At 54.3% G+C, this 26,813-nt stretch overlaps 1 protein-coding gene across 1 annotated transcript in view; it reads right to left on the bottom strand.

Moving 5' to 3' along the window:
- The window catches only part of COL27A1 (collagen type XXVII alpha 1 chain), a gene marked incomplete at its 5' end in the record, with an annotated part of 150,356 nt that overhangs the window by 27,706 nt on the left and 95,837 nt on the right, over positions 1–26,813 (bottom strand). The window contains 13 exons of the mRNA XM_032239900.1: positions 834–887; positions 2,017–2,124; positions 2,239–2,292; positions 9,164–9,271; positions 14,032–14,085; positions 16,284–16,337; positions 17,841–17,894; positions 18,781–18,834; positions 20,232–20,285; positions 20,584–20,628; positions 20,726–20,770; positions 21,265–21,318; positions 26,713–26,766. Of these exons, the coding sequence (XP_032095791.1) occupies positions 834–887; positions 2,017–2,124; positions 2,239–2,292; positions 9,164–9,271; positions 14,032–14,085; positions 16,284–16,337; positions 17,841–17,894; positions 18,781–18,834; positions 20,232–20,285; positions 20,584–20,628; positions 20,726–20,770; positions 21,265–21,318; positions 26,713–26,766 (792 nt within the window). The remainder of the gene's footprint in view (positions 1–833; positions 888–2,016; positions 2,125–2,238; positions 2,293–9,163; positions 9,272–14,031; positions 14,086–16,283; positions 16,338–17,840; positions 17,895–18,780; positions 18,835–20,231; positions 20,286–20,583; positions 20,629–20,725; positions 20,771–21,264; positions 21,319–26,712; positions 26,767–26,813) is intronic.

Genomic DNA, 26,813 nt, shown 5'->3' with positions numbered 1-26,813 from the left:
CTGTGTGGCTCTAAGTCTGTGCCTCTCTGGGTCCTGGCCTTCCAGATATTCCATGCTGGCTCCAGACATGCCCCAAAGGGGTGTTCCAGTTTGGATGGTCGGGGGCCCTGCCTGCCCCACCCTGGAGCAGACTTGGGAGTGTTATCTCAGGAGAGCCAGCTTTGTCCTCCGAGCCAGGACCAGGGACAGGGGCAAAATGCTGGCCTCAACAGACCTTCCAGGCCTTCGCTAGGCCTGCAGGTGCAGACACCCCTGGGGCTCCTCACAGCGCCCCTTCGGGTCTCCCCTGTCTCGCCTGTTTTCCTCTCCCTCTCCTCCCCTCCCTGCTGTATCTCTTCTAGATACTGGATCTAGAACTGCAGAGACCAGGGTGAGGATCCCGCCTCCACACTGACGCTGTCGGGCCTCGTGCATGCTCTTTATCCTCCCAAGCCACGGTTTCCCCTTCTGAGTAGGCACCGTACCCCTCTGAACCCTGATCTCCCCAGATGTGTAAACTGGGTTTGGCTCAGCCATGTCTAAGAAGGTGCCAGCCTGGATGCAAAAATGGTCCCTTCCCCAGACAGCAGCTAAGGCATGCGGAGCGCCCTCCCAGGGCAGGAAATTCTCAGGAGGGCTCGGGTAGCTCAACCCAACCACACCTGTCCCATCCATGATCTTCTACCCCCACCAGGGCTCTGGGCCTGCGACTCCCTGGGGCAGGTGAGACCCCACATCTTCAGTGACCCAGGGGCCAGTCTTCAGCTGGGAGGTGGTGGGCAGAGGCTGGCATGGGCCTGTGTCCCCACCTGCAGGGAAGAGTCGGGGGCTGAGGGGAGGTGATATCTGCTTACATCATAACCAGCCAGTCCCGGTTCTCCTTGGGCCCCCATACGTCCCGGAGCACCCTACAAGAGGAGGAAACCCTCGTTGGTATGGAATGTGGCTCTCACAGCAGGGACACAGGCAGTCTCCCTGACAGGCTCCAGCCCCGCTCTGCCCAGCAGCCTGGCACATCCGCGCTGCCCATAACGAAGGTGTGTGAACAAGGCGGAAAGTCAGTGACATTACCGCTCCTCCCTGAAGCTCCCCATACCGTCCCAGCCCTCCTCCTCCCGGCTCCAGGGGTTCAAGACAGCCGATTGCTAAATTTTCAGGACTTTTACAAGCCAGTGAAACAGAGCAGTTATTAACAAATTTTATGGACTTCAATTAAGTTAATTTTATTAAAATAAAGATAGAGGACATTCAAAACTCATCTCCTCCTAGCCATTTTACTACATTTTCCTCCTACCTACGCTAAGGGGGTTATTCTGGTCCCTTGCATCTGTGCGCAATGGTGGAAACACTGCCTAAGGGAGGGCTGCTGTGTAACTCCTCCCACTCTGCATTTACTGTCGGTGGCTTGAAATCAGCCTGGAGGAAGCCCTTACACCACGGAAACGGGCAAATGCCACAAACCAGCTGGCTGCTTATCCTTACACTCAGCCAACTCAGAGCTGCTCTGCCACCCTCTCCAGCCTCCCTCCCTTGATCCCCCTTGGGGTCTTCCTCTCCTGCAGGTATCAAACCCCTCTGGGCCCCTTCCTTCAGGGCAGCCCAGCAATGCCCTGGGACACCCTCAGAGTCATCCAAGGACCTGCAGCAGCATCGCCCTGTTCCTTCTGAATCTATTTCCAGTGTGAAATCTCCTCGTTTGATAAAAACGGTCCTAAGGATCTGGTCCTTTCTCCCCTAATGTTAATAACAAGGCTAATTAATTTGGGTCCAGAGAGGGCTGTAGGGGACTCACACCCCCTTCAAATAGCAGGAATATTCGGTGTGGTGTATACTGTTCTGGAGGCACAGCTGCGGCTTTCTGCAGGTTACCAAAGGGATTCACGATTCAAGAGAGGCGGCTGGGATGGTGAGCACCGGGTGCTCCATTAATAGTGGGGGCAGGTGATACAGCGCAGGGAAGCCTGGTGTTCCCCTTTCCTGCCCTTGGTCCCCTCTATTCCATGCATGACTCCCCCACTCCAGCCAGAGAGTCCTCACCGTTGGTCCCAGGCTGCCCCGGGACCCTTTAGGGCCTGGGGTGCCAGGGGGTCCGGGGTCTCCAGGGACGCCCATCTCACCCAGCTGTCCTTGGTAGCCCTTGGCACCCTGCAACAGGAGGAGAGACAAGCTGTCACCAGGCCTCAGCAGGACAGAGGGGCTGGGGAGGGGAGGGATGTGGGGGAAATATGTGGGCCCATCAAGGCAGGAGGGGGCACCCACCTTGGCTCCAGTGCGGCCCTTCTCGCCTTGCTTCCCTGATTTTCCTTCAGGACCCTGAAGGGAGAGGGGGGAAACAGCAAGAGAAAGATGAGAGAAGAGGGGAAGTTGAGGTGGATCCGCGAGGTGGCCAGACTGTTGGCTCTGGAGGCAGACGGCCGGTTCCAAACCAATTCTGCCACTCAATACCCGTGTGACCTTGAGCATGACCCAGCTTCCTGGGCTCAGCATCCTCTGCTGTGTAGTGGGGACAGTGTCACAGAACTTAAGGATTTGACTTGGCGATGTGAGAACGTGCTCACAGCGAGGCCTGGCCTGTGGTTAGTGCAGGCGTGGATGCTGGGTGTGGCTTCGGCAGTTGCTGGCTTCACTATTGTCATGGCGACTGTTAGGCATCCAGGGGTGTCCTACAGGGAGCAGTGTTCTGCACGGAGCTCCCTCCAGTGCCAAGTGCAATCCACACTCCCAACGATCCTGAACGTGAGGCCCCAGTGAGACCCACTTCCAGTTGATGCAGCCAAGTTCCCAAAGACACAGTGACTTCTGCCCAGTGTCCCAGCAGCTCTATGCAGGCCCTGATTCAATCCCAGCTGTGTCTGGCTCCATGCCTGCGGCCCTTCCCACTCCCTGGCTCATGGTGCCTATTGATGACATGAGGTGGCAGGAGAGGATTTATAAGTTCTTCCCTATCTCTGAGCTGTTGGGTGTCACTTGGGTACAATTCCTGTGACCATGTCCCTCGAACAGGGCCTGTCTCTCAGGGAATAGGCTGAAGAAGTCTCCTCATAGTAGGGAATTGTGCTGGGAAGGTCACCTGCCTTCTCCCACTTACCTTGGGGTCTCCAGGCTATTCCCTCTGACAGACCACTGTGCCCCTAACCCACGGGGCTTCCCAAAGAGATGCTCTGGCCTGGCCTGGCCTGCCCTACCCGGCCCTGGAGGTCAAATCCAGCTTTGTATCCACAGTTGTCAGAGAAACTGCACAGCAAGGGTGAGTGAGTGTGTGCAAGTGTGCATGTGACAGTAACAGACAGACACAGAGAGAAAGAGAAGAGAGAGAATAAATCCTGGGCCATACTCGATCAAGAGGGAGGGAGTGGGGCTGGCAGCATTTCTGGCCTGGAAAGGACTTCTTGACTGCAAGCCTCAAGGGAGCTAGAAAGAATGTCTATGCTCTTGGTAGGCACTACAGAGCTGCTTTGATGTAATCCCTCTGGTTGTGTTAACAGAGGCACCAGACGTAGAATGAAGGAGGTGATGTCCCATTTGGGAATAAGTATTGTACTTTAAGAAGAGGCACTGACTAATTGTGATGGAAGAGGGACAGGAAGAGGAGGTCCTAGAGGAACAAGGAAACATCTGGACCAACCCAGAGGACTTGGTTCCTGTCTACAGATTTCTGCAGCTGTTCTGGGGCAGGGCCAGCCGTGTTCTCTAAGGTAGCCAGCACATGAAAATTATGGGGCGGTTGGCTTTGATTCAGCACAAGGGAGAGATATCTGCTCTAAAGACATAACACAGCATCAGTTATGATGCCAGAGAAGATGACGCTGTCCCAAAGGAAAGCACCAGGCAGACCACCCTGTGGCCCTCAGAAGGCCAGGAACATTGGCTCAGGAAGGACGCTGGCACAGACTGCCTGCATCCTGATGCCTGAGTCTACATGTGCCCCTGGATAAGTCCTGCTCTTTCCCTGAACCTCAGTTTCCCCGCCTCTAACATGGGACCAGCCCTGTGGCCTCCACATACGGCTACTGAACTAGCCACATACAGCTACTGAACATTTGAAATGTGGCTCCTATGACTGAGGAACTGAATTCTTAATATTATTTAACTTTAATTAATTTAAAATTAAATTTAAGTCCAGCACAGTGACTTACACCTGTAATCCCAGCACTTCGGGAGGCCGAGGTGGGTGGATCACTTGAGGCCAGGAGTTCAAGACCAGCCTGGCCAGCATGGTGAAACCCTGTCTCTACTAAAAATACAAAAATCAGCCAGATATGGTGGTGCATGCCTGTAATCCCAGCTACTCAGGAATGCTGAGGGATGAGAATTTCTTGAACCCGGGGAGGTGGAGGTTACAGTGAACTGAGATCACACCAATGCACTTCAGCCTGGGCGACAGAGCGAGACTCCGTCTCAAACAAACAAACAAACAAAAACATTAAATGTTGACACCCAATTATGTTGCTACAAAATTTGTTTGGAGTAACTTGGGTATATAAACCTACATTTTCAACTGTAAGTTTTATGAAATCTAAATACAGATCAAGTATTGCCAGTGAAAATTCACATTTGAGATGTGCTATGAATATATACTATACACTATATTTCAAAGACTTACTACAAAAAGAATGCTAAATATCTTATTAATGATTTTTATATTGCTTATATCTTGAAATGATGATATTTTGGATCTATTGGACTAAATATATTATTAAAATTAAATCCTTGTTTGTTTTTTTTTTTTATTTGAAACAAGATCTTGCTCTGTTTCCCAGATTGGGACACAGTGGCTTGATCTCAGCTCACTGCAGCTTCAATCTCTGGGGCTCAAGTGATCCTCCCACCTCAGCCTCCCGAGTAGCCAAGACTACAGGCGTGCGCCACCATGCCCAGCTAATTTTTAATTTAACTTAATTTTTATAGAAACGAGGTCTCCCTGTGCTGCCCAGGCTGGTCTGACACTTTTAGAGTCAAACAATCCTTCCACTTCAGCCACCTAAAGTGCTGGAACTGCAGGCATCAGCCACCACACTGGCTTTTAAAATTAATTGTACCTGTTTCTTTTTGCCTTTTTAAAAGAAAATTTGAAAGAAGAAAATTTAAAAGAAGCGGCTTGTATGTAGCTTGTATCTCGTTTCTATCCGACAGCAAAATCTCCAGCTCCTCCGGTGATAAAACATCAACAATCCCTACAGTTCTCATTCTACATAAATATTCATTCAATTCTCACCAGTGTTTGGAGGAAGGGATTATTTATCCCATTTTGGAGCGAAAGGAACTGAGGTTCAGTGACAGGAAGCCCGCTGTGGGTCTCTCAGCCAGGTCAGAAGGGAGACACAGCTGCTCCATTTCTGGGGCACCTCTCCTTCCAGGCTGGTCTTGGTCGGGCAACGGCAAAGCCACGTTACAGTGACTGGTGAGATTTGCCAGTGCACTGAGGTGACTGCGACAGCTGACTGATCCCTTGCAGAAGTCAAGATGAGTCAGTGCTGAAGAATCCAGTACAGGGGCAGGGAGACGGAAGGCTGCGTCTCCCCCAGGACAGGGCGCCACTTGCTGGGACAGGCCCTCTCCAGCCGAGAGCCTCCAGTGGGTGAGGCTGTGGGCCCAGAATGAAGATGTCTGCTGGGCCCCATCCATACAGATGCATTTCTGGAAAGGCCCCGATGGCTCATAAAATTCTATTTTTAAATACTCAACTGTTTCCAGGCCACAGAGTGGGAGGTATTTATCCTGATGCCAAAGAGACTCAAGTAAGGCCCCTCACTGCCTTATCACTTTGCACACACTCGGTCTGGCCCCAGAGACTCTCTTTCCAATCCCAGCATATGGGATAATGGGAGTGATGGCAAAATGTTGACATTAATGCAGCCACCATCACACCACTATGACCATCGTAATCACCATCATCATCACCACTACCCACACCACTATCACCACGTTTCACCCCTCCCACCCATACCACTGCCATCACCACCATCACCACTGCCACTATCATCAGTGCCACCATCGCCACCACTGCCCCACCATCATCACCCGCACCTCCACTCCACTCCCACCGCCACTATCACCATCACCACCAGCACCCAGCACCACCATCACCACCTCATCACAATCACCACTACTGCTACCACCACCACCATCATCATCACCATCGCCACCATCAGTACTACCACCATCACCGTCATCTTCATCACCACCACCATCATCATCATCACCATCGCCACCATCAGTACTACCACCATCACCATCATCTTCATCATCACCACCACCATCATCATCACCATCACCACAAGTACTACCACCATCACCATCATCATCATCACCACAATCACCACCATCATCACCATCAGTACTACCACCATCACCATCATCTTCATCATCACCACCACCATCATCATCACCATCGCCATCACCACCACCATCATCACCATAAGTACTACCACCATCACCATCATCTTCATCATCACCACCACCATCATCACCACCACCACCATTATCATCACCATCACCACCATCTACCACCATCACCGTCATCTTCATCACCACCACCACCATTATCATCACCATCACCACCATAAGTACTACCACCATCACCATCATCTTCATCATCACAACCACCACCATCATCACCATCAGTACTACCACCATCACCATCATCTTCATCATCACCACCACCATCATCACCATCGCCATCACCACCACCATCACCACCACCACCATCATCATCACCATCGCCACCATCAGTACTACCACCATCACCATCATCTTCGTCATCACCACCACCACCATTATCATCACCATCACCACCACTACCATTGCTGCTGCCCCCACCTGCACCATCCACTCACCATCATCACCAGCCTCTAGTCACTTTCTCCTCTAAATTTATAAAGACAATATTTTATATTTCTGGTGCATTTTATAAAGTGTTTTCCTATCCTAAGTTTTACTTATTCTTTATAGATAAGACAACCAAGGCTCAGAGAGGGGTAGTGATTTGCCCAAAGTCACACGAAGAGTGGGTTGCTTGAGCCAGAAGCTTAAGTTCAACCTCAGGACTCTGCTGCCAAGGCTATTTCTGCCGCGTGTTGCTGCCCATTCCACAGCCATGATACTCAACACTCACTAAATAAGGGTCCCTGGAATGCTGGAACTCAAAGTGATCTTAGCACACATTCTTTCCAAATCCTTCAAGGACAAGACCAGAGAGGGCAAGGGACGAGTGAAAAGTCACAGACCAGGTTCCTGATGCAGAATCAGGGCTGGGGCCCCTCCTGCTAAATTCCCCTTGGCCCACTTCCCCGCCGCTGAGTCAAGCCTGGGGGGAAGCCTCCTGGCTGACTCAGCGCCCTTGTATTTATTCTTCTTTGGTTTGGTGAGTTCACTCTGTTGCAGCTGTTCAGGGGGATTGGCACTTCAGTGCTATTTTTAGGAAACAAATATTTTCCCACAACCGTAGTTTGTTGCAGTCTCATTTGGATCTGTCCTAGGTGAGTCATGTAAACACTTCACAGGGAAAAAACAGCATCAAGAGCAGGCCTGATTCAAACTGAATCAAACTGGGTTGCCTTTGCCTAGGTAAGGACATCGACCTCTCTGCTTGAGGGATGAAGAGCGAAATGGACAGCCCAGGGAGCCTGGGCTGGCAGCAGAGGCACGAATTCTCTGGTTGGCTCAAGGTGGATGCCAGCAGGCTTGTGCATTGGGGCAGCCTGCCTGCCAGGCCACAAGTCCCAGGCAGTTCCGCCGAACTGACCCAGCACTGCTGGCTCACACAAGCCCTGCTCACCTGTGACTACCATTGCCCCCACTCCCAAGTCAGGTTCCAAGTCATCAGTCCAGTATTTGAGTCACTCAGAAATCAACCTTTCACCTGCCTCCAGCCTCATCCCCAGCCCCATGGCCAAGCCCCGGATTCCAAGCCTGCCATAGCAGAGGGGCAGTGTGTGGAGAGTCACGCAGGCCAAAGTTCCAATTCTAGCTTTGCCATTTCTCAGTGCCTGAGCCTGGGGCGTTTCCTTCACCGCTCCAATTTCCCCAGTCCTCAGGGGTTGCTGTCAGTATCAAAGAGGGAACCTTCGGGAAAGCACTGGGCAACTTGTCTATCTACACACATTCAATCAGGAGAATTTTGCTCCCTTCCCTACTGGCTTCTATGTTCCCCACGTTAGAGATGGTTTACCTCTTCCATCTCAGGGGACCCGGCCCAGGGAAGCTGCTCGTGAGGGTTTGTGGACTAAGCACATTTCTGTTAGGGTGGGAGAGCAGAGCCACTCTGTCTTCTCAATCAACAGACTTTGGTCATCTCTTATGTGTCAGCCACTGTTTTTTGTTCTTTTTTTTGAGACAGAGTCTTGTTCTGTCACCCAGGCTGGAGTAGGGTGGTGCAATCTTGGCTCATTGCAACCCCAGCCTCCCGGGTTCAAGTGGTTCTCCTGCCTCAGCCTCCTGAGTAACTGAGACTATAGGCACGTGCCGCCATGCCTGACTAATTTTTATATTTTTAGTAGAGACGGGGTTTCACCATGTTGGCCAGGCTGGTCTCGAACTCATGACCTCAAGCGATCTGCTCGCCTTGGCCTCCCAAAGTGCTGGGATTACAGGCATGAGCCACGGCGACTGGCTGAGGCATTGTTAAAGACGTAAATGAAAACCAGAAACGGTCTTGGCCTTCATGGGGTCAAGACATTTACTGGAGGTTATGCATGCCCCTGGGGGCTCAGGGCCCAGCCTGGGGGTCAGGGATGGCTTTTTGGAGCAGGTGATATCTATGGTGATACCTGAAGGTCAAATAGGACTTAAGCAGGTGACAGGGGAGCGAGGAAGGGAGAGTATCCTAGGCAGAGCACGTGCAAAGGCCCAGGGGTAAGGCCCACAGCTTGTCCAAGGAACTTAAAAATATTCAGTGTGGCTGGATATGGGGGACCGTCGAGATGAGGTCAGTAGGGGCCAGATTTGTACAGAGCAGGGTGAGGGAGGATGAGGAATAGACATTGTTCTGCAGAGCCATGGAGCGTAAAGCGGGGAGGGGACATGGTCAGACTGGTTCTCTGGCAAACTACCAGGTAGAGAAAGGACCACAGCAGAAGATCCTTCAGTGGCTCTACCGGAAGACCTCCCACCCAGGTGCCTGCACAGGCAGGAGTGTTCAGGGTACCCCAGGGCCCCAGGCGCTGCCAGCAGCCAGCGCACTCACCCGGACACCAGTGACGCCAGGGGGGCCGGGGGGCCCATCCTCACCCATCAGCCCTTCCTGGCCTTTCTCGCCACGTTCTCCATCAGGCCCTGGGTCTCCCCTGTCCCCCTGGGTGGCAAGGCATGAGGAGGGGAGAAGGAGAGAGAATAAGTTAGTTACCAAGTCCATCAGAGGCCCCAGACCTCAGGGCTCCATTCGGGTGTCCACAGTCACTGGCCCCTAGATTCCCCTGACAGTTCCCTCTGCTGCCAAAAAGGCAGGCTGCCAAGGCTCAGCTGCCCAGCCCAGTGTAGCTCTAAGCTTGCACAGGACGCATCCCAGACGTGGAGGTTCCTACATGTCCCTGCCTGGGCCTGGGTGGGGAAGGGCAGAGTGACTCAGAGATAGGCCAGGGTCCTCACTGCACGCACCCCACGGAGTTCACAGGAAGGGGTCAGTTTCTCCCCAATTTAGACACATTGGGAGAACGAGTCTTATGAAGCTGAACTCTTTTTTCTTTTCTTTTTTTTTTTTTTTTTTTGAGACAGTCTCGCTCTCTCTCCCAGGCTGGAGTGCAGTGGCGCCATCATAGCCCACTGCAGCCTCGACCTCCTGGGCTCAAGCAATCCTCCCACCTCAGCCTCCCAAAGTGCTGGGATGACAGATGTGAGCCATTGCACCTAGCTGAAAGAAATTTTCATCAAGAAAGAAAATTCACCCAATTCTCCCTCTCGGAGCCACTCTTTCCATTTTTCTGAGTTGCATTTTCAATCCTTGATGACATAAAAACAGTGAATACTAATAATAAATGGTAGGTAACAATTTGGATGGTATGTACCAGGCTCAGGGCAGTGAAGCCACTGTCCCCAGGCAATGAATCAGGCCCGAGTGTTCAGGATACCCTTAGTGAGCAGTAAACTAAGCTCTAAAGGCACAATCCCACTGGACCGCTGGTCTCCATCTTTGTAATGGTTACTGCTTTGCTCTATGGTGAACGGGCCCTCCCACTGCTCTGGGCTCTGCACGGCGATCATTCTTATTGGCTGCAGAATACCTTCTCTGGGGAGCAGATGGAGCTAACATTTAAATAGCACTAACCATGTCAGGACCATATTCTGGGTTCTTTAACATCTATTAACTGACTTAATCCCTACAAAAGCTTTCCAAGGCTGGTCCTCTTTTAGTCCCATTTTACAGATGAGGAAACTGAGGCAGAGCTAAATCAAGTCATCTGGCTCAAAGGCCCACAGCTTGCTAGCGGTGGAGCTGGACTTTGAAGCAGGAGCCTGAGGATGCCCTCTTTACAGTTATAGGGCTGTAACCAAGGTCTTCCCAGGACCTTGGGCCTTTGGGGCATCTAGGTTATTTCCTTGGAAAGCCAGCCCTTGACATGGGCTTTTTTTTTTGAGACAGATTTCATTCTGTCACCCTTGCTGGAGTGCAGTGGCATGATCTCAGATCACTGCAATCTCTGCCTCCCGTGTTCATGCGATTCTCTGGCTTTGGCTTCCCTGCTAACTGGGATTACAGGTACACACCACAATGCCTGGCTTATTTTTGTACTTTTAGTAGAGAAAGGGTTTCACCATGTTGGCTAGGCTGGTCTCAAACTCCTAAACTCAGATGATCCACCCACCTCGGCTTCCCAAAGTAATGAGATTATAGGCGTGAGCTACCATGCCCGGCCGGCATGGGCTTTTTATGGTTTTGAAGCAACCAGCGTCACTCTAAACCTGCCTTATCTCATTGCAGCAATTTTTGTATACTCCTAGGGAGACTGGGGGCAGGTGGGGTTCCAGGATGGGGCGGGCAGGATTCCAGGATGGGGCATGGGCTGTCACCCTCATCACCGTGAGCAGAGCTGGTGTGAGGAGTGCCGCATGGGCATGGACGCCGCCCCTCAGAAGGTCGCCTCCATCGGGGCTACCAGGCCTAGGGCCCGTGGTCAGTCTGCACTGGCTTAGCTGTGACTGCTCAGGGAGACCCATGGGACAGGACATGAAGTCACAGGTACGATGAAGGGATGGGCGGGGGGAGCAGGCTTGGAAAACATCGTGTGTCTACCAGTTTTGTCCTCCGGTGCCAAGCTTTATGAGGGACTCATAAACTGGTGTGCGTCCAGAGGAGAGAGTACAGGAAGCGGAGGACATGAAGCTGGAGCCTGGGGCTTGGCCTGGCGCAGGAGAGAGGCTTGACAGAGTGACTCATTCTCGCTCATTGCTGCAACCTGGGCCTGCGGGGGCCTGGGTGCCAGGGCAGGAGATGGGTGTGAGGGAGTTGCTGGGGCAGTTTCTAGCTCAGTCGGGCAGATTTTCTAAGGGAGCGGTCCAGAGCTGGCACAGATAAAGGCAGGAGACTCCGAGCTGAAGTGCAGGCCAGTGCAGAGCAGATCTGGGCACGAGGCTGTTCTCTCAGGTCCCTTCCTGCTGAGTCTCAGCTTCTAAGCACAGCCTGGCATGAAGACAGGGGCTGGCCCGGATGACTCTCCTGCAGACTCCCCTGGCCCTGGGATTCCATTTCTGGCTTGTGGTCCTGGCCACCTGTTCTCCTAACTCTCAGAGGCAGGCAGCCTGCACCAGGTGGCTGGTCGGGTTTTCAGCAAAGGGCTCTCACCTGGGCTCTGCATAAGACCACACTCCAGGGACTAACCGGACCTCTGGGGTGCACGTCCTTGGGAATCCCATACAGAACAGGCTCTGGGGGTTCCTGGGGATGCCCCAAATCCTCAGCCATCTGCCAATGCTCAGGAGAGCCTTGCAAGTTGCCTTGCGTAACCCTCTCCATTTTCAGATGGGAAAACTGAGGTGCAGAGCGAGGCAAAGACTCCCTAATACCACAGACTAAGTCAGTGCCGTGTGAACCTGGGGTTCTGGCTCCTCCTGATTCCAAGGTTCTCTGCTCAGGGGATGATGCCTCCCTCATCTCTGGGGTTATGCTGCCTAAGTTCACATCTTGCTACCGTTCCTGAATAGCTGTGTGACCCTGAACAAGTTTTTTCATTTGTAAAATAAGGATCAAAGGATTACTGCAAGGATTGAAAGAGATAAACCATGAAAATAGCTTAGCAGCATGTCTGGCACATGAGAGCTGGATAAAAGCTAACTGTTATTGGTCACTGCCACCACCGCCACCATCAGCTAGACATCAGCAAAGAGATCACGGGCACAAAAGCCCTCTATAAAGTGCTGTGCATATTCAAGATACAGTTTTCGCCATGAGGTGATTCCTGGACAAACACCTTAAGAAAACAGGTATCTCCTGGAATTCATGTAGACGGAGGACGATGCCATGCATCTGAGCACATGGACTCAGGTAGAACTGGCTTTGAAGGGAGGGAAAGAGGACGAAGCCAGGGCCAAGAAGTCATGAAAGGTGGAGGGAGAAGACTGGGAGGCACCCAGTCTGGAAGACCCCCTCCCACCCCGCTTGGTGTGCATTCCAAGAAGAAAGGTGGCTGCCCAGAGTGGAGTGAGAAGGCTGCTGCTTTGTGCCTCAGTTTCCTCATCTGCCTAGTGGGATGGTAATGTATCAAGCTTGGGAGAGTTGCTGGGAAGAGTAATTATTAAATGGGTTAATTCAGGCAAAGCGCTTCGAGTGGGTGGCACAGGGAAAGTGCCCAAAGCACTTTAGCCATGACCTTCATCAGCATCACCACCCAGTGTAGTGGGCACTGGCAAAGGATGTGGCGGGGCTGTCAAATGCTCCGGGTCTTGGGACCTGCCTACACCCTGGGATGCTTCAGGGTTGGGGGTGAGGAGGCAGGCAGATGATAGGCAGGGGGCGCTCTCGGTCTTGCAAGAAAACATGAGGAGTCAGCAGGGGCCGGTCACCAAGGCACCCTGGGGGGCTGTGGGGAGGGGACGCTGAGGGTGGGTGGAGGCCTGGGGATGGGGAAATTGAGGTTCAGGGGGTTGCTTCTCCAAGGTCACCTGGAGAGTAGGTGGGTTGGAGGGGGTTCCCTGATGTGGCCCCTGGGACCCTGGGCCAGGGAGCTGACTTGCATGGGGTGACCGCCAGCCCCGGGGAAAGTCCACCTGTGGAGTCAGAGTGGGGCCCAAGACGGAGGCCAGGGACTGGCCTGGCTGGAGCTGGGTCTGGAGAGACAGAGGGCGGTACCTGCCTCCCGCCCGCAGTTCAGGTGAGCTCAGGTGCCTCTTCAGGCTCCTGACATTGGTGGCTCTGAGGGAACAGCAGGGTGGGGTTGGGCCAGCAGGCTTTGGCCCCTGTGAGCTGTGGGTTTGAATTTTGGATGCTCACTCACAGCCATGGGTCCTGAATATATCTCTGCCTTCCTCTGAGCCTCAGCCTTTTTGCCTTTAGAATGGGTGCACGGTACAGCAGAGCGAGCAGAGGCTTTGGAGCCAAACAGGCCCAGATCCGGGTCTTAGATGTGCCAATTGCTGGCTGTGTGTCCTTGGGCAAGTTGCTTGACTGCTCTGAGTCTCAGTTTCCTCATCTAAAGACAGAACTTCCACTGTTGTCTGGATCAAGCTGATAAAGGGCTTAGCGTTGTACCTGGTATGCATGTGACTAGTCCTCCCTAAGTTGTGGCTCATAAGGCAATGGTGGTGATTATTATTTTCCTGATCTTCCAGGATATTTGCAAGATAACAGAGATCAAAGGCCCTGGCTCTGGGCCTGGCACAGTGCCAGTGCTCAGGAATCACCCTTAGCCAACAGAAGCTGATGTTTTAACAGGCAGTGCAGCGGGCAGGGTGGGAGATGGCCATTGGACATTGCTGACCCTTCCCCACCCTGCTCTTAATGGGAGCTGGAGGTCTCATCTCAGATCTCTATGGGAACACAGTGCTTCTGGGAGGACTTAAGCCTTAGATGGGAAAGCAATTCCCTGCCAGGGTCCCCAGGCCCTCCCCTAAAAGGGCACTTACCTTCAGCCCATCAGGCCCCATGGGGCCACTGTCACCCTCCAGGCCTGGCTCTCCCTGGAAAGGGTAATGGAGAAAGAGGAGGAGATGTTACTGGGAGGAGGCCCCAGTGTGCGTTTCCTTTCTCACCACCCCCTCAGTGGGGCAGGACCCTGACCCACGGATCTCCAGGCAGTGGGACTCTAGAGGCCCAGACACACAGTAGGTGCACAGTAGCCAGGGGCTGAATTAGCAAATGAGCAGGAGGGTTGAGGTGCCCACCCTCAGCTCTCCAGAAAGGGGGAGTGGACCCCCAGGTTACTAACAGCTCCCTCTGCGGGGCGGTGTGGGGTGCGGGCTACACGAGGTCATGAATTTAGAAGGTGCCTGTCATGGATTGGTCCTGGACATCATGTCTAGGCTGAGCGGCTGGGCTGAGGAGGTGGCGTGGCCTAGTAGTTAAAGACAGGCTTTGACATCAGCCAGACATCAGTGTCATTCATTTCTCAGTTTCTCATTCACTGGCTGTTTGACCACAAGCAAACTACTCAGCTCTCACGGGCATCTGTTTTTTCATCTGAAAAATGGGGCTGACACCACTTCCTTCAAGGGCTGCTGTAAGGCGCGGTGTAAGTGTCCCACACACGGCAGCCGTGTGCAATATTACCACTGGAACTGGAGTAAGCCTGCAGAGAAGTCCTCAGTGGAATCCCATTTCTCCGAAGAGGAAAGGGAGGCCAATCTTTAGACTTCCTTGCTAGCAAGCTTGGGAATGACAGCAAGAACACTGAGTCCCTGGCCTGCCCTCAACCAGGCTTGCCCTTCCAGCTCCAGAAATGCCCCTAGACAACTGAGTTCTCTAAATGGCCATCCGATTAAATTTGGGTATCTCTCTGCTTTTAGAATTCATCCCTGTTCAGAGTCTGAGCTGGAAAGGGCCTCAGGGACCATCAGATGCAGGATGGCAACGACGTGCCAACTGGGTAGTCTGTGCTCCTCTGGTACCCATGGTGGTATCACTTATCAGCCTGCCGAAATGCAAGCTCCAGAGATGGGCCTCTGTTACCTCACTGCTGTGCTCCTTCTGCCTCGAGAAAAGGGCATGACATAGTGGGCACAGGACGCGTGCTCATCATTCTCTTTCCTACCAAGCCTTGACCCAACCTCAGGATCCTTCTTTTTTTTGAGAGGGAGTCTCGTTCTGTCACCCAGGCTGGAGTGCAGTGGCATGATCTGAGCTCACTGCAACCTCCAATTACCAGGTTCAAGCTATTCTCCTGCCTCAGGGTCCCAAGTGGCTGGTTTTATAGCCGCACACCACTACGCCCAGCTATATATTTTTTTATTTTTAGTAGAGACAGGGTTTCGCCATGTTGGCCAGGCTGGTCTCGAACTCCTGACCTCAACTGATCTACCTGCCTTGGCTTCCCAAAGTGCTGGGATTACAGTCATGAGCCACCATGCCCAAGCTCAGGATCCTTCTTAACATAGGCCCCCAAGGAGACTCTACTGATCAGTCTTTATGGACACACAAGACTTGCCAGCTCAGGCCTCCAAGCTCCACGCTCATCCTCTCTCCCCCCATGGCCACTCTCTTACATTCTAGGTCTTAATTTTGTGCCGTAACCTTTGGGCCATGGGTAATACGAGGCACTGGGAAAAAGAAAAGTTGAGCAACGGAAAGATTTGGGCTGGGGTCCTAGAGGCCCTGTGACCTGAGACCCACACTAACTTCCTCTCCCTTTGCGCCCCACCTGTCCCCCCTGCAAAGTGCAATGGGACACCTGCTCTGTATCCTCACAGTGCCCCCGGGGTCTAGATTCAGGCTAGTCGGGTTCTTAGGGTGAGACAAGCCTGGTGCGTTTCTTTTGGGAAAGGGAAGATAGCTCTCTGTGGAGCAGTTTTTGGGGATACCATGTTGTGTTTTTCCATGGAAGTGCTGGGGGTCAAATAAGTTTGAAGACCCTGAATTAATCCCAAAGAAACCAATTTCTTGACTGCAGGCCTTCTCAGAGCCTTGAAAATGCTGCTGTTAATGTGTAAGAGGGAACACTGAACAGGCAGTGGGCCTCAAATATTTTGACCACAAAATGCCTTTCTCTTCACTGTGGAAACGCTGGCTTACCAAGAGAGACTGGCGAGGCTGCAGAGGCTCATGGTCTATTTCTGTAACTGAGGAAACTGAGGCTCGGGGAGATTGAGAAAAGCCCTTCTCTTCCCCCCTGCACCCACACCCCCTGGGGGCTTTCAGGGAAAATAAATTTGCTTCAACTTACCCGTTGCCCAATGAGGCCCTGCTCCCCAGGGGTGCCCAGGGGTCCAAGGTCACCCTAGAAGAAGCCAAACAAAAGTCCATGGGGGCGGGTAGGGCCAGCCCCAGCCCACACCACCCCTTCCTGTTTCCACCAGCTCTGACTTAGGGTGGGGGAGGAGGCGCTGGGGAACGCCCTTCTTCCCAGGGACCACAGAGAAATCGTGAAACACCAACCAGAGCTTGTGTTCCAAGCAAGCCTCGGCCACGGGCTTCTTCTCCCATGCCGGGACAGAAGGACCATTACCACCACCACCACCACCATCTTATTCATAACGAACTGTGCTGTTCTGAGGACTTTTTTTTTTTTTTTTTTTGAAACAAGGTCTCATTCTGTCACCCTGGCTGGAGTGCAGTGGGGTAACCACAGCTCACTGCAGCCTGGATGTCCCAGGCTCAAGGGACACTCCTATGCCAGGCAGATTTGTAAATTTTTTGTAGGGGGAGTCTTGCTATGTTGTCCAGGCTGAGACCATCAGTTTTTATATGAACATATTTGACTTTCAAGACAACCCTGCAAAGAAAGGTATTCTTTGAGAGGTGAAGAATCGGAGGCACTGGGGGAGTTCAGGAAGGAGCCCAAGCTCTCACGAGACTAGGCAGTGACCGATTCAGGACTGGAACCCCGGGCAGCCTGGCTCCAAGAGCCTTGGATACAGCAATGGCAACTATGTGACTTTTCTCTTCCTTGAGAGACTTCTTGAAGAGAAACCCAAATGAGGAAGAAGCCCTAAATGAGCCAGAATAAATGTCACGTGTCCCCCGCTTAAAGGCCCTGAAAGGGTCTTTCTCACTGGAGAATTTTCAAGCTATGCATCGTAGGCATCCCTGGTGTCTAGGGGCACAGAGGAGGGCAGAGCTCTGAGCCCCCAGGCCTGCTCCAATGGAAACAATCCCACTTCTATCAGTTTTCTACGTGGGGTGGTTTTCTTCATTGGTATTTGAACAAAGGATTTTGGAACTAGGCCAAGTCTGAGAGCCCTAGGCCTGGTCCAATTCTCTCTCTGAGTGACAGGGAGACTTAGGCACAGAAGGGGGTGATTGGCCTGAAGTCTCACAGCCCCTCTGGGGCTCCCCTGGGCCCTGCCTCAGCAATGTCCATGGGCCAGCCAGCATCACTCATCAGCACTGGGGCCTCCAAGGGGAACAGGGTCCTCTTCCAACAGCAGAATAAGGAGGGGCTCTCCTCAGAGCCCAGGTATCAATGGGCACCTGTTTCTTAGCAGGTAATGAGCAGCACTGGCGCTGACATGCAGATGGTATCGCATGAGGCCAGGAGGTGCAGCCACCCCAGATGGAGGCAGGGGCAGGTGTCCCAAAAAGCCCATTGCCTGGCAGTGGGCACGGGAGGGGCTTCACACTCCACTGTGGCCACGACCAGGCCCCATGCCCCAGCCAGGAGCACAGAGAACCCATTATCCCAGCCACAAGAAGGGCCCATTTTGCTTCTGTAGACAGGACATGGCCGCCAGCTGGGAGCTGGTTTCAACAGTCACTTTTCTCTTCTTTCATCCTGCCTCACCTTCATCCCGGCTTCCCCAGGAAGGCCTGGTTCTCCCATTGCACCCGGCGGCCCCTGCAAGAAAATGCCATTGGTCCTTCCTAGAGCAAGAGCTGCCCCCTGGTTGTAAGCAAGAGAGTAACAGGCCCAGAGAGGGCAAGAGATGCGTCCAAGGTCACACAGCACAAGAGATGCAGAGGTGGGAGCAGCCTGCAGCTTCTTGGAGCTTGGAGCTAGAACTAGGGGGTGGGGGGGGGGAACCGGGCTGGCTGACCTTCGGGACTACCCAGAGGCTTCTAGATCCTTCTCATGTCCCAGGAGTGTGGTTTACCACACTAGGAGCCCCTTGGCAAGCACAGGGAGGAAAATTTCATGATTCACATAAAGACAGGGGAGGAAGCCAATGGATGCTGTGTTTAGGGCCAAGTGATTCTAACCCTTCTCTCCGCAGCCGACGCAGCATGAAGCGGGCGGAAAGCGGCCCTCAGTTATCACCATGAGCATGGCTGCAGCCCTCGCATAAACTCTGGGGCTGGTTTTTCCCTCCAGATAAGGCAGGAGTATCTGAGCTCCTTCCAAATTCCTTGCCACATGACCCTTAGGGGCTGGATCGACAGACAAACCTCCTTGCTGGACCAAGTCCCAGCAAGGTCAAGGTTGGGAAGCATCACTGCTTCCAATGATGCCCAAAGAGGCAATGCCAACCCCTACAAGGGTCCTGGCACCGCTGCGTGCCACCCAATGCCCTTGGACTAGGAACCCAACTCCTCATCCTATGCCACCAGGATGGATCTACCCTGTCTGCCAGGGCGTCCACCCTTCTCTGCAGTACACGGCACATGGCCATCTCCCTGGGCCAGGACAGGGAAATGGCAGAAAGAGATCCCTGGGGAGGAGGGCAGGGAAGGGCTGATACATCCCCAGTGGCATCATGGGACATATAAGGGTCTCTCACACTCACCTTGGGTCCCATCTCTCCTGGAGGCCCAATTGGCCCCTGGTGTCCCTGAGGGCCCTGGAAGAGACAGACAGACACACAGACAGTTGGGAGAAGCCAGCCTGGGCCCTCTTTGGGATCTGAAGGGGTGAGTGAGGGAGCTGACCCCCAGACACAGGGACTCTGAAGCACACCTCCAGTCTGCCCCAGCCAAACCGAGGGTGCTGGTGTCTGCAACCCCGTCTTCACCACTGGTACCTGTCATACTTCCTCCAACACAACTGCAAACTCTCCTACTCACCCACCTAGAGCCCAGGGGGCCCTCCCTGCTCAGAAACCTCCTAGCTCGGGAGTCTTGCTCATCTGTTGCCACTGCCTGGAGTGGCCTTCCACCTCGGAGCCATATCTGGAAACCCCAGCCCCAGCCAACCCACTGCTCTAAAGGGTGACTCCTCGGGCCTCAAGATGTGGGAGTGCAGCAGCGGCCTTGGGGATGGGTGTCCTGTCCTCCCCTGCCCCGTGTGGCAGTCATCCTCCCAAGCCTGGAGATCCTGTCCTCTCCCCGCCATCTCTAGTAGTACCACTCTCAGCCTCCTCATGGGGCTCCCCAACTGTCCCCCCACACCTGTCCTTCCAGAGACATCTTCTGGAGGGCAAGCTGATCGCCTTTTCTGCCTCAAGCCCTTCCATGTCTCCTGTTGCCCTTGGGACAAAAAGCACACCCCCCCTGTGGTCTTGGGTGACTGGTGCCTGCTGATCCTTCCCACCCTTTCTGAGGTCCCACTTTCTACTCCAGTCATGCTGGACTCTGCAGTTCCCACTCAGCTTGTTCATTTACTCTTTTTTTTTTTTTTTTGAGAAGGAATCTTGCTCTGTTGCCCAGGCTGCAGTGCAGTGGCACGATCTTGGCTCACTGCAACCTCCACCCAGCAAGCAATTCTCGTGCCTAAGCCTCCCAAGTGGCCGGGACTATAGGCACGCGACACCACACTCAGCAAATTTACTTTTGTGTGTTTTTAGTAGAGACGAGGTTTCACCATGTTGACCAGGATGGTCTCCATCAATCTACTGACCTCGTGATCTGCCTGCCTCAGCCTCCCAAAGTGCTGGGATTACAGGCGTGAGCCACCGCGCCCGGCCTCGTTTACTTTTCTCCCCTCCCTCCCTCCTTCCTTCTGCCTTTCACTGCGCCAAGCACTCCCTATACATTTTTGCATTTTATCTTCACAACAGCATGGCAAGATAGAGACAATCCCACCATTTTCCTGGCAAGAAAACAGGCTGGAGGCCCAGGGAGCTGAGCCTCCAATCCAGAGCTCCCTGGCTTAGTGCTCACCACCAACCCCAAGCCCTGGTGCATCGGGGGTTAGAGGCCAGGCATGGTCCCTCTCAACCCTTCTCCTTAACTGACCACGTGGCCCACACCCCCAGCTGCAAGCAGCAAAGAGGCAAAAGGGGGAAGGAAGGGCTCTTACCGGTTCTCCTGGGAGGCCCTTGGTGCCCGGGGGGCCTGAGGGACCCGGGATGCCCTGCAGAGACAAGGCAAAGGTGACCTTAGGCCCTCCATGGTCTTCTCTGCCCGGCCTTGACCTCAAGCAAGCCGTCCTAGTGTATTGGGTCCCCCCACCACACCGGGTGACAGATGGGAAGGCTGAGACCCAAAGAAGAGGGAGCGTGCTGAAAGGGCTTCAGTGCAGGGCGGGTGGGCAACCAGAGCCTTCGGGGTTTCCACAGAAGGACAGTAACTTGGTTAAAGTGGTTATTAACCCCCCTGCCCCTGTGACCAAAAGCCCCACGTAGAGGATGTAAAGAACTGGTGCTACTTACAGGAAAGCCTCTCGAGCCCAAGTGGCCTCGCTCACCAGCCACACCCTGGAAGCACATGTGGGGGTCATTAGAGGCTCAGATCACAAAGCAGGGAGCAGGGAGGGGGCCTGCAGCTGGCCTGCTTGGCCTTGGCCTGACATACCTGCTGTCCAGGCTGGCCCGGTCTGCCCTGGGGTCCTGGAGAGCCCTGTAGGAAGCAGAGCACATGAAGGTGGGAGCGGGTGCTTGGGAGGACCCTCCCCCAAAAAGGGACCCCTCCACATGGGAGACAAAGGGAACCCATGAGGCTGCAGAGGCCGCCCCCTCTCCACTGAGCAGATGCGAAAACTAAGGCCTGGCAAGGGGAGTGGCTTGCCATTGTCACCAGCTGCTCCGGGTGGAGAACCAAGGACCCCTTCCTAGGGATGGGGCTGTCAGTGGCCTGGTGGGGCTTGGAGTCTGGGGAAAGGGTCAGAGGACGTGTGCGATCTCCCTCCTCCTTTCTGGCTTTCTCTTTACTGGGCCGGCAGTCGGGGGGTCAGGAGGAATGGAAGGGCCAAGCTCTCATTAAGAGTCCTGCAGCCTCCGTGGGGCTCCCTTCGTTGTTCCTAAGGGGCATGGTTCTGAGGAGGTCTGAGCCTTGTGTCTGAATCCTGACCCAGTGTGGGAGGAGTCAGGAGGGCAGGTCCTGGGGGGCGGTACCTTCAGGCCCCGGGACCCTTGCTCCCCAGCTGGTCCGTCCGGTCCTCGGGGGCCCTGGAACAGGAACAAGGGACTAGCACACTGGACAGCAGGGGTCTCCCTCGGGCCAAGAACCAGGAGGGCGGGGCTGCCCAGAGCCTGGGGCCTTCCCCTGCACAAGCCCCGCCCCCTCCTCCTCCCACTTCCCACACACTCCCGCCGAGGTGGTCACCCTCGGGCAGCGGCTGCAGACCGCTCTACAGAGGCCGCAGCATGAGTGGACTCAGCTAGAGTCCGAAGCTTCCAGAAAGGGGACTGGGGCACAAATGGCCCTGTTCAGAGAGACCTTGGGGGTCACCCAGCCAATCCATTTCACAGACGTGGAGACTGAGGGCCGCAATTGAGATACACGTGGCCACGTCCCCACAGCCAACTCTTCAGACTCTGCTGCCACGTGCCCTTCCCAAAGCACACACAGGGCAGAAACAGGTGTGTGGGACACAGCCCTTGGGGGAAACTGACAGAGCAGGACCTGGCAAGAACCTTCATGTCCTTCCCAGATGTGCAGAGCAGCCCTGTCTCTAGCCACACGAACTACGAATGCAGCCCAGCTCACAGACGAAGACTCGCTGCGAGGCGGGGGCAGGAACAGGGCAGGAGTGTGTACCAGGGGGTGAGAATCTGGCTGCTGCTCACTGGATCCTTGGGCTCAGGCCTCACCCCTGGCACAGGAGGCTCGGTCCTTGGTTGCTGGGAGACCCCAGGGGCAGGTGGAGTCCACCCCCTATCCCCACTGCACAAATGAGGACACCAAGGCATGGCCAAGGGAAGTGACTTAGCCAAGGTCCCTAACACATTAGCTGCTGTCGTCCCCCATGTGGGCTCCACCCACTGCCCACGTGTGTCCCCTCCAGGGGCACTCCCACAGAGACACACATGGTCTGGGGTCTCCTGGAAAAGAGCCATGGGAAACAGAATGGGCTGTGTTCTCTAGGGGGTCTCAAGAGGTTTGTGTTGGGGGGACAGGAGTGTCCTGTGGAGGAGGCTGCCCATCCCAGCTCGGGAGCCCAGGGGACCAGCCTGCAATATTCCCCGAGATAAAAGGAACTGGGGAAGTGTCTGGGTGCAGGAGGATGGGGAATGAGAAAACTAAATGAAGAAAAATCATTTAAAAATCGAACAAGGAAATTTTCAGTGGATAATGGGCCAAGAAAGTGAAAATTCCACTTCTCAGCTGCCTGGAGCTCCCAAGGCTTCCCCATACCGCAGCCTTAAAAAGCACCCCACTGATCAAATAATCCTGGAACAGGGGCCACCGACAAGACCAGGGGCTCAGCTGGGAGATGCGGTTCTCAGCATCTCCAAGCCCAGCCTGGGTCCCATGGTGGGGTCCAGCCCTAGCATAGGACTGCTCAGGAAATGTGTCTGGGGACAAGTGACTGCTCCTCACTGAGACTCAGTTTCTTTTTTCTGAAATGGGCACAAGAAATATCTCCCTCAAGACAGGAGGCCATACCCACGGGTGACTGAGTGCCTGATATGCAGAAAGTGCTTAATAATGGCTAGTTCCATCCCCACCAGGATCTGCTGGAGGAGGTGGCAGGCTCCCCAGAGGCAGGGACACCGGGGTGGCTTGGTGAGTCTGGAGTCAGTCCCTTCCTTGGTCAGTTTATATTATGCTGTGCAAAACCCGTTGAGAGTTTTCAGAGATTCAAGCTGAGGTTGGATGAAGTCCTAAACAAGCCGTCTCTAGCACGCATTATGGGGCTCGGGTACCAGCCCTAGTTCTGTTGCTGGTTTGCTGTGTGACCCAGAAAAGCCCTGTCTCTTCTCTGGGCCTCAGCCTTAGGCTCTTATGGACACTGTCACACCACGTCGTTAGACTTAACACCCGCGATTCATGGGCACAGGCCTGGCACAGCTGGAGCCACATGGGGAGGGGGCATCCTAGGTCATGGGAGCTGCAACAGGGGCTGAACTGAAGGCAAATCTCTGAGTCCTCCTAAAAGATGACCTCTGGCCTCTGGGCTCTGTCTGTCACTGAGACACACACCTCCCTGGACAGGGATAGCTCTGGAAGGGGAGTGGAAGCCCAGAGGTGTTGCTTGGCCTGAAGCCCACAGCACTTGTTTATCCCAAGAATCCAAGGCTTTCTGGGAGAAAGGTTAAGTAATCTGATGACAACAGTAGAGCAGCAGCAGCCACCGCGGTCGCAGTGAAGCTCTTATCCTCCTTTTACACAGAAAGAAAGGCTCAGGATGGAGGTGAACTTGCCTGTGGTCACACAGCTAGGAAGTGGAGGAGCCAGAACTTGAGACCAAGTCAGCTAGACATCCGTTTTCTTCACCACTACCTGTCACTGTTTGTCAGAAAGGGAGTGAGCTCCCCATCAGCAGGGGTATACAGGTCGGGGCCCAGAGGAACCTGCCAGGAAGCCCACACACTGGGTCGTGGTGTTGGAGAAGACAAGGTTTAAAATCCCTCTTATCTGGGAGAACTCACTATCCCAGCAGAGCACCAGGGATAGCACCGGGAGAAGCTGGCCTGACTTAAGAGAGAGGAGGAGGCAGTGGTGGGGCCACCAGCCACCCTGTCTCCCCAGCTCCACAGGGCAGGGAGAGGGGCAAGGGCAGCTGGACACTCTAACCCCTGCTCGGGCCACTCAACAGTTCATCCTGCAGGTCCCCAGTGTCCTGTTGCCTCCTTCCCTAAATGAACCCAGGCAGGCCCACGGCCCCCACGCCTGCTGGAGGGAAGCCTGGGTTCTATCAGAGCCACATGTCTGCTCTCCTGTATCCGCTCCCAGAGGAAGATGTTTGCAGGCACAGTGGGGGCTGCCCTCCAGCAGGCCTGGGGTCAGGCTTGGTGGGGAGGAGCTACTGCCTGGGAGAGATGACCTGGCCAATCACAGCTCTTGTGAAAAAAGGCAGAGGAACCAGCAGGAATAGGCACACACCATCATGTGCTGTGCTGTCGTCCTGCAGCAGGTTCGAGGTGCTCATGAAGGGACTGAATCCCCACGGCCAGCCCACCAGCTTGGTTCTGTGGCTGACCCACTTTACCGAGGGAGAAGTAAAGCCTCAGGAGGGGAAATCATTTGCCCAAGATCCAAGATCCAAGATCCAAGAGGAGGAGCGTGGATTCAGGCAAAGTCTGCTAAGCTCTGGCACCCACCGGCAGGGGCAGAGTGGGCCCGAGGCAATGCAATCTTGGAGTCCTTACAACCCCCTCGGAAGGAGGAATTAATGTCTCCCACCTGAGCAGGTGGGAGAAAGGCTCTAAGAGGCTAGGAGACCGGCCTGGGGTTCCACAGCTGGGAACTGGGGGTGCTGAGACTTGCCGCTAGGCCCATCTGACTGCAGAGTCCTTGCTCTTTTCACTGGGGCCTGTGGGCCCAGGTTCTAGTTGGTATCCTCACCAACAGAGGATGAGCGCCTCCCTTGCCCCTGGCCACAAACAGCGCTCATTCTTCCTCGGGTGGGCAGTGGGGTGGGCAGCAGGGCCGGTCCTACACACAGGCAGGGAAGCAGGCAAGGCCTTGCAGACCTCCAGGCCCATTCCTCATGGCACATATGGGTAAACTGAGGCACAGAGCCACAAAGCCTTGCTAAGGGCACAGGGCAAACCAGGAGCTGATCAGGACTTGCCCAGAATCAACCTCTGTCACAGGCACAGTGGGTGCCTCTCTGGGTTCCCCACCCTCAGTCACCACATCTGGAGGTGGCCAAGCGCAGCAGTCCGGCAGGAGACCGACCCAGGGGGCCGATCTCATAGGTTGTGCATTCCTCACAAACCCAGCGGGGAGAGGAACTCATGTTCCTGATGCTCCCCTCTCAGCCCAGGAGACTTTGATGTGGTTGGAAGCCTGGGTTTCCTTAAGCAGGGATGCATTCTTCAAGCCACTGCTAGGAAGGGGTGGTGGGGATGTCTGGGGGGAGCCCAGTGAGTTGAGGGGCCTGAGCCTCGCATCTGAGGCAGGGCAGGGGGCCTGAGCCCACGCAGCCCACCCTCCAGGGAATCCAGCTTCCTGGGGCCAGAGGGGACGTACAGAGGATCTGGATGGAGCCTGACTGCCCTGAAGCCAAGGCCCGCTTGAAGAGACCCAGAGGACATGGGCACCGGAGGGACCCTGCCGGGTCAGAGGAATGCCTCTTAATCTTCCCTCTCCCAGGCTGGCTGCTCAGGCCATCTGGTTTGTGGGAAATTTTAAAACCATTTGAAATCCAGCCAAGAGGAGAATAATAATCACAGATCCCCTGTATGGAGCTTGGATATCAGGCCTGGGCTGATACTACCTGGTCCGTCTCACTTCCTCTTTACAATCAGGCTGCACGGCCCCACACCTATATACCTAATTATGGCAGACCATCCTGTCAGCCCTCCCTGTGTGATTAAAAATGAGGCTGAATTAGGTATGCAAATAAGCCAGATTCCCTGGGTTCAAATCCCCACTCTGCCACTTTTTAGCTGTGCAACTTGAGGCAAGTGACTTAACTTCTCTGTGCCTCTCTGGGAATGGAGTGGAGGCTCAGAGGTGTTGAGAGGTTGGCCTGAATCACAAAGCAACTTGTTTATCCCAGGAATCAAAGGCTTTCTAGGAGAAAGGTTAAGTAATCTAATAATAAAAATATAATAAAAATAAAATGGGAATGATAGTAGCACCTACGTGGCAGGGCTGAGGATTAAATGAATTAATGTGTGTGACAGACAGTGTCTGGCAGAGCGTAAGTGCTGGCGATTACTCCCTGAGACTCAGGACAGCCCTTGTTTAACACCCTCTGCAGCCTCCCACTGCCCCTAGAGTATAGCCGCAGTTTTTGAGGCCATGTCTCGCTTGGTGCCTGCTAAGTTTTGGCCCCATCCCTCTCCCTCGCCCCTCTGTTGATCCCTAAGCACCCACCTCCTGTCTCACCTTCGGGCTTTCCCCTGCCCGTCCCCTGCTGGGAAGCTGGCATCAGCTCAGGCACTGCCCTCTCCTAACGTCCTTCCTTAGTAGCCTGCCGAGCTAGGGTCCTCCTCTGGGCTTCCAGGCTGCCGGTGTCCCCTCGGTCTGTGTGCTGATGACCCTCCACTGTATCACCTGTGTCTGCCAACTGATTTGATTCACTTGTTGGCTGGCTCACTAGGGCAGGCAGGGGTCACATCTGTTCTGTTCACCATAGTATCTGCAGAGCCTCCCACAGTGGCTGGCACACAGGAGGTGCTAAATAAGTGCTGGTTAAATAAATGAATGAAAAGGAGCTGGTACCAGAGCCCGACGGCAAGGCTCAGAAATGAATTGGAAGGAAGGGTGGGGTCCCATCCCCAGAGCCAGGCCCAAGGTGAGCCTGGAACCTTGCCTCGTGCTGCAAAAGTCACAGATCCCAGAGCTGGGTGGGGACAGAGACTGGGCAGTCTCTGGCAGGTGGCCCTGTTCCAAATGTGCTCCCTTCCACCAGCATCAGCCCCCACGAGCTGGGCCCAACTTACCCAGCGTCCCTTTGCTCCCCTCATGCCTGGTGGGCCTCGAGATCCTGGAGGACCCTGGGAAGAGGAGAAAGAGTTTGGAGAGAGCCATTTTCAGGAAGTGA

Source organism: Sapajus apella, unplaced genomic scaffold (genome assembly GCF_009761245.1).
Source record: "Sapajus apella isolate SASKATOON/1434 unplaced genomic scaffold, GSC_monkey_1.0 scaffold46, whole genome shotgun sequence".
Taxonomy (NCBI): Eukaryota; Metazoa; Chordata; class Mammalia; order Primates; family Cebidae; genus Sapajus; species Sapajus apella.
Note: the sequence above shows the minus strand (reverse complement) of the source record. Positions and strands in the feature narration are given on the sequence as shown.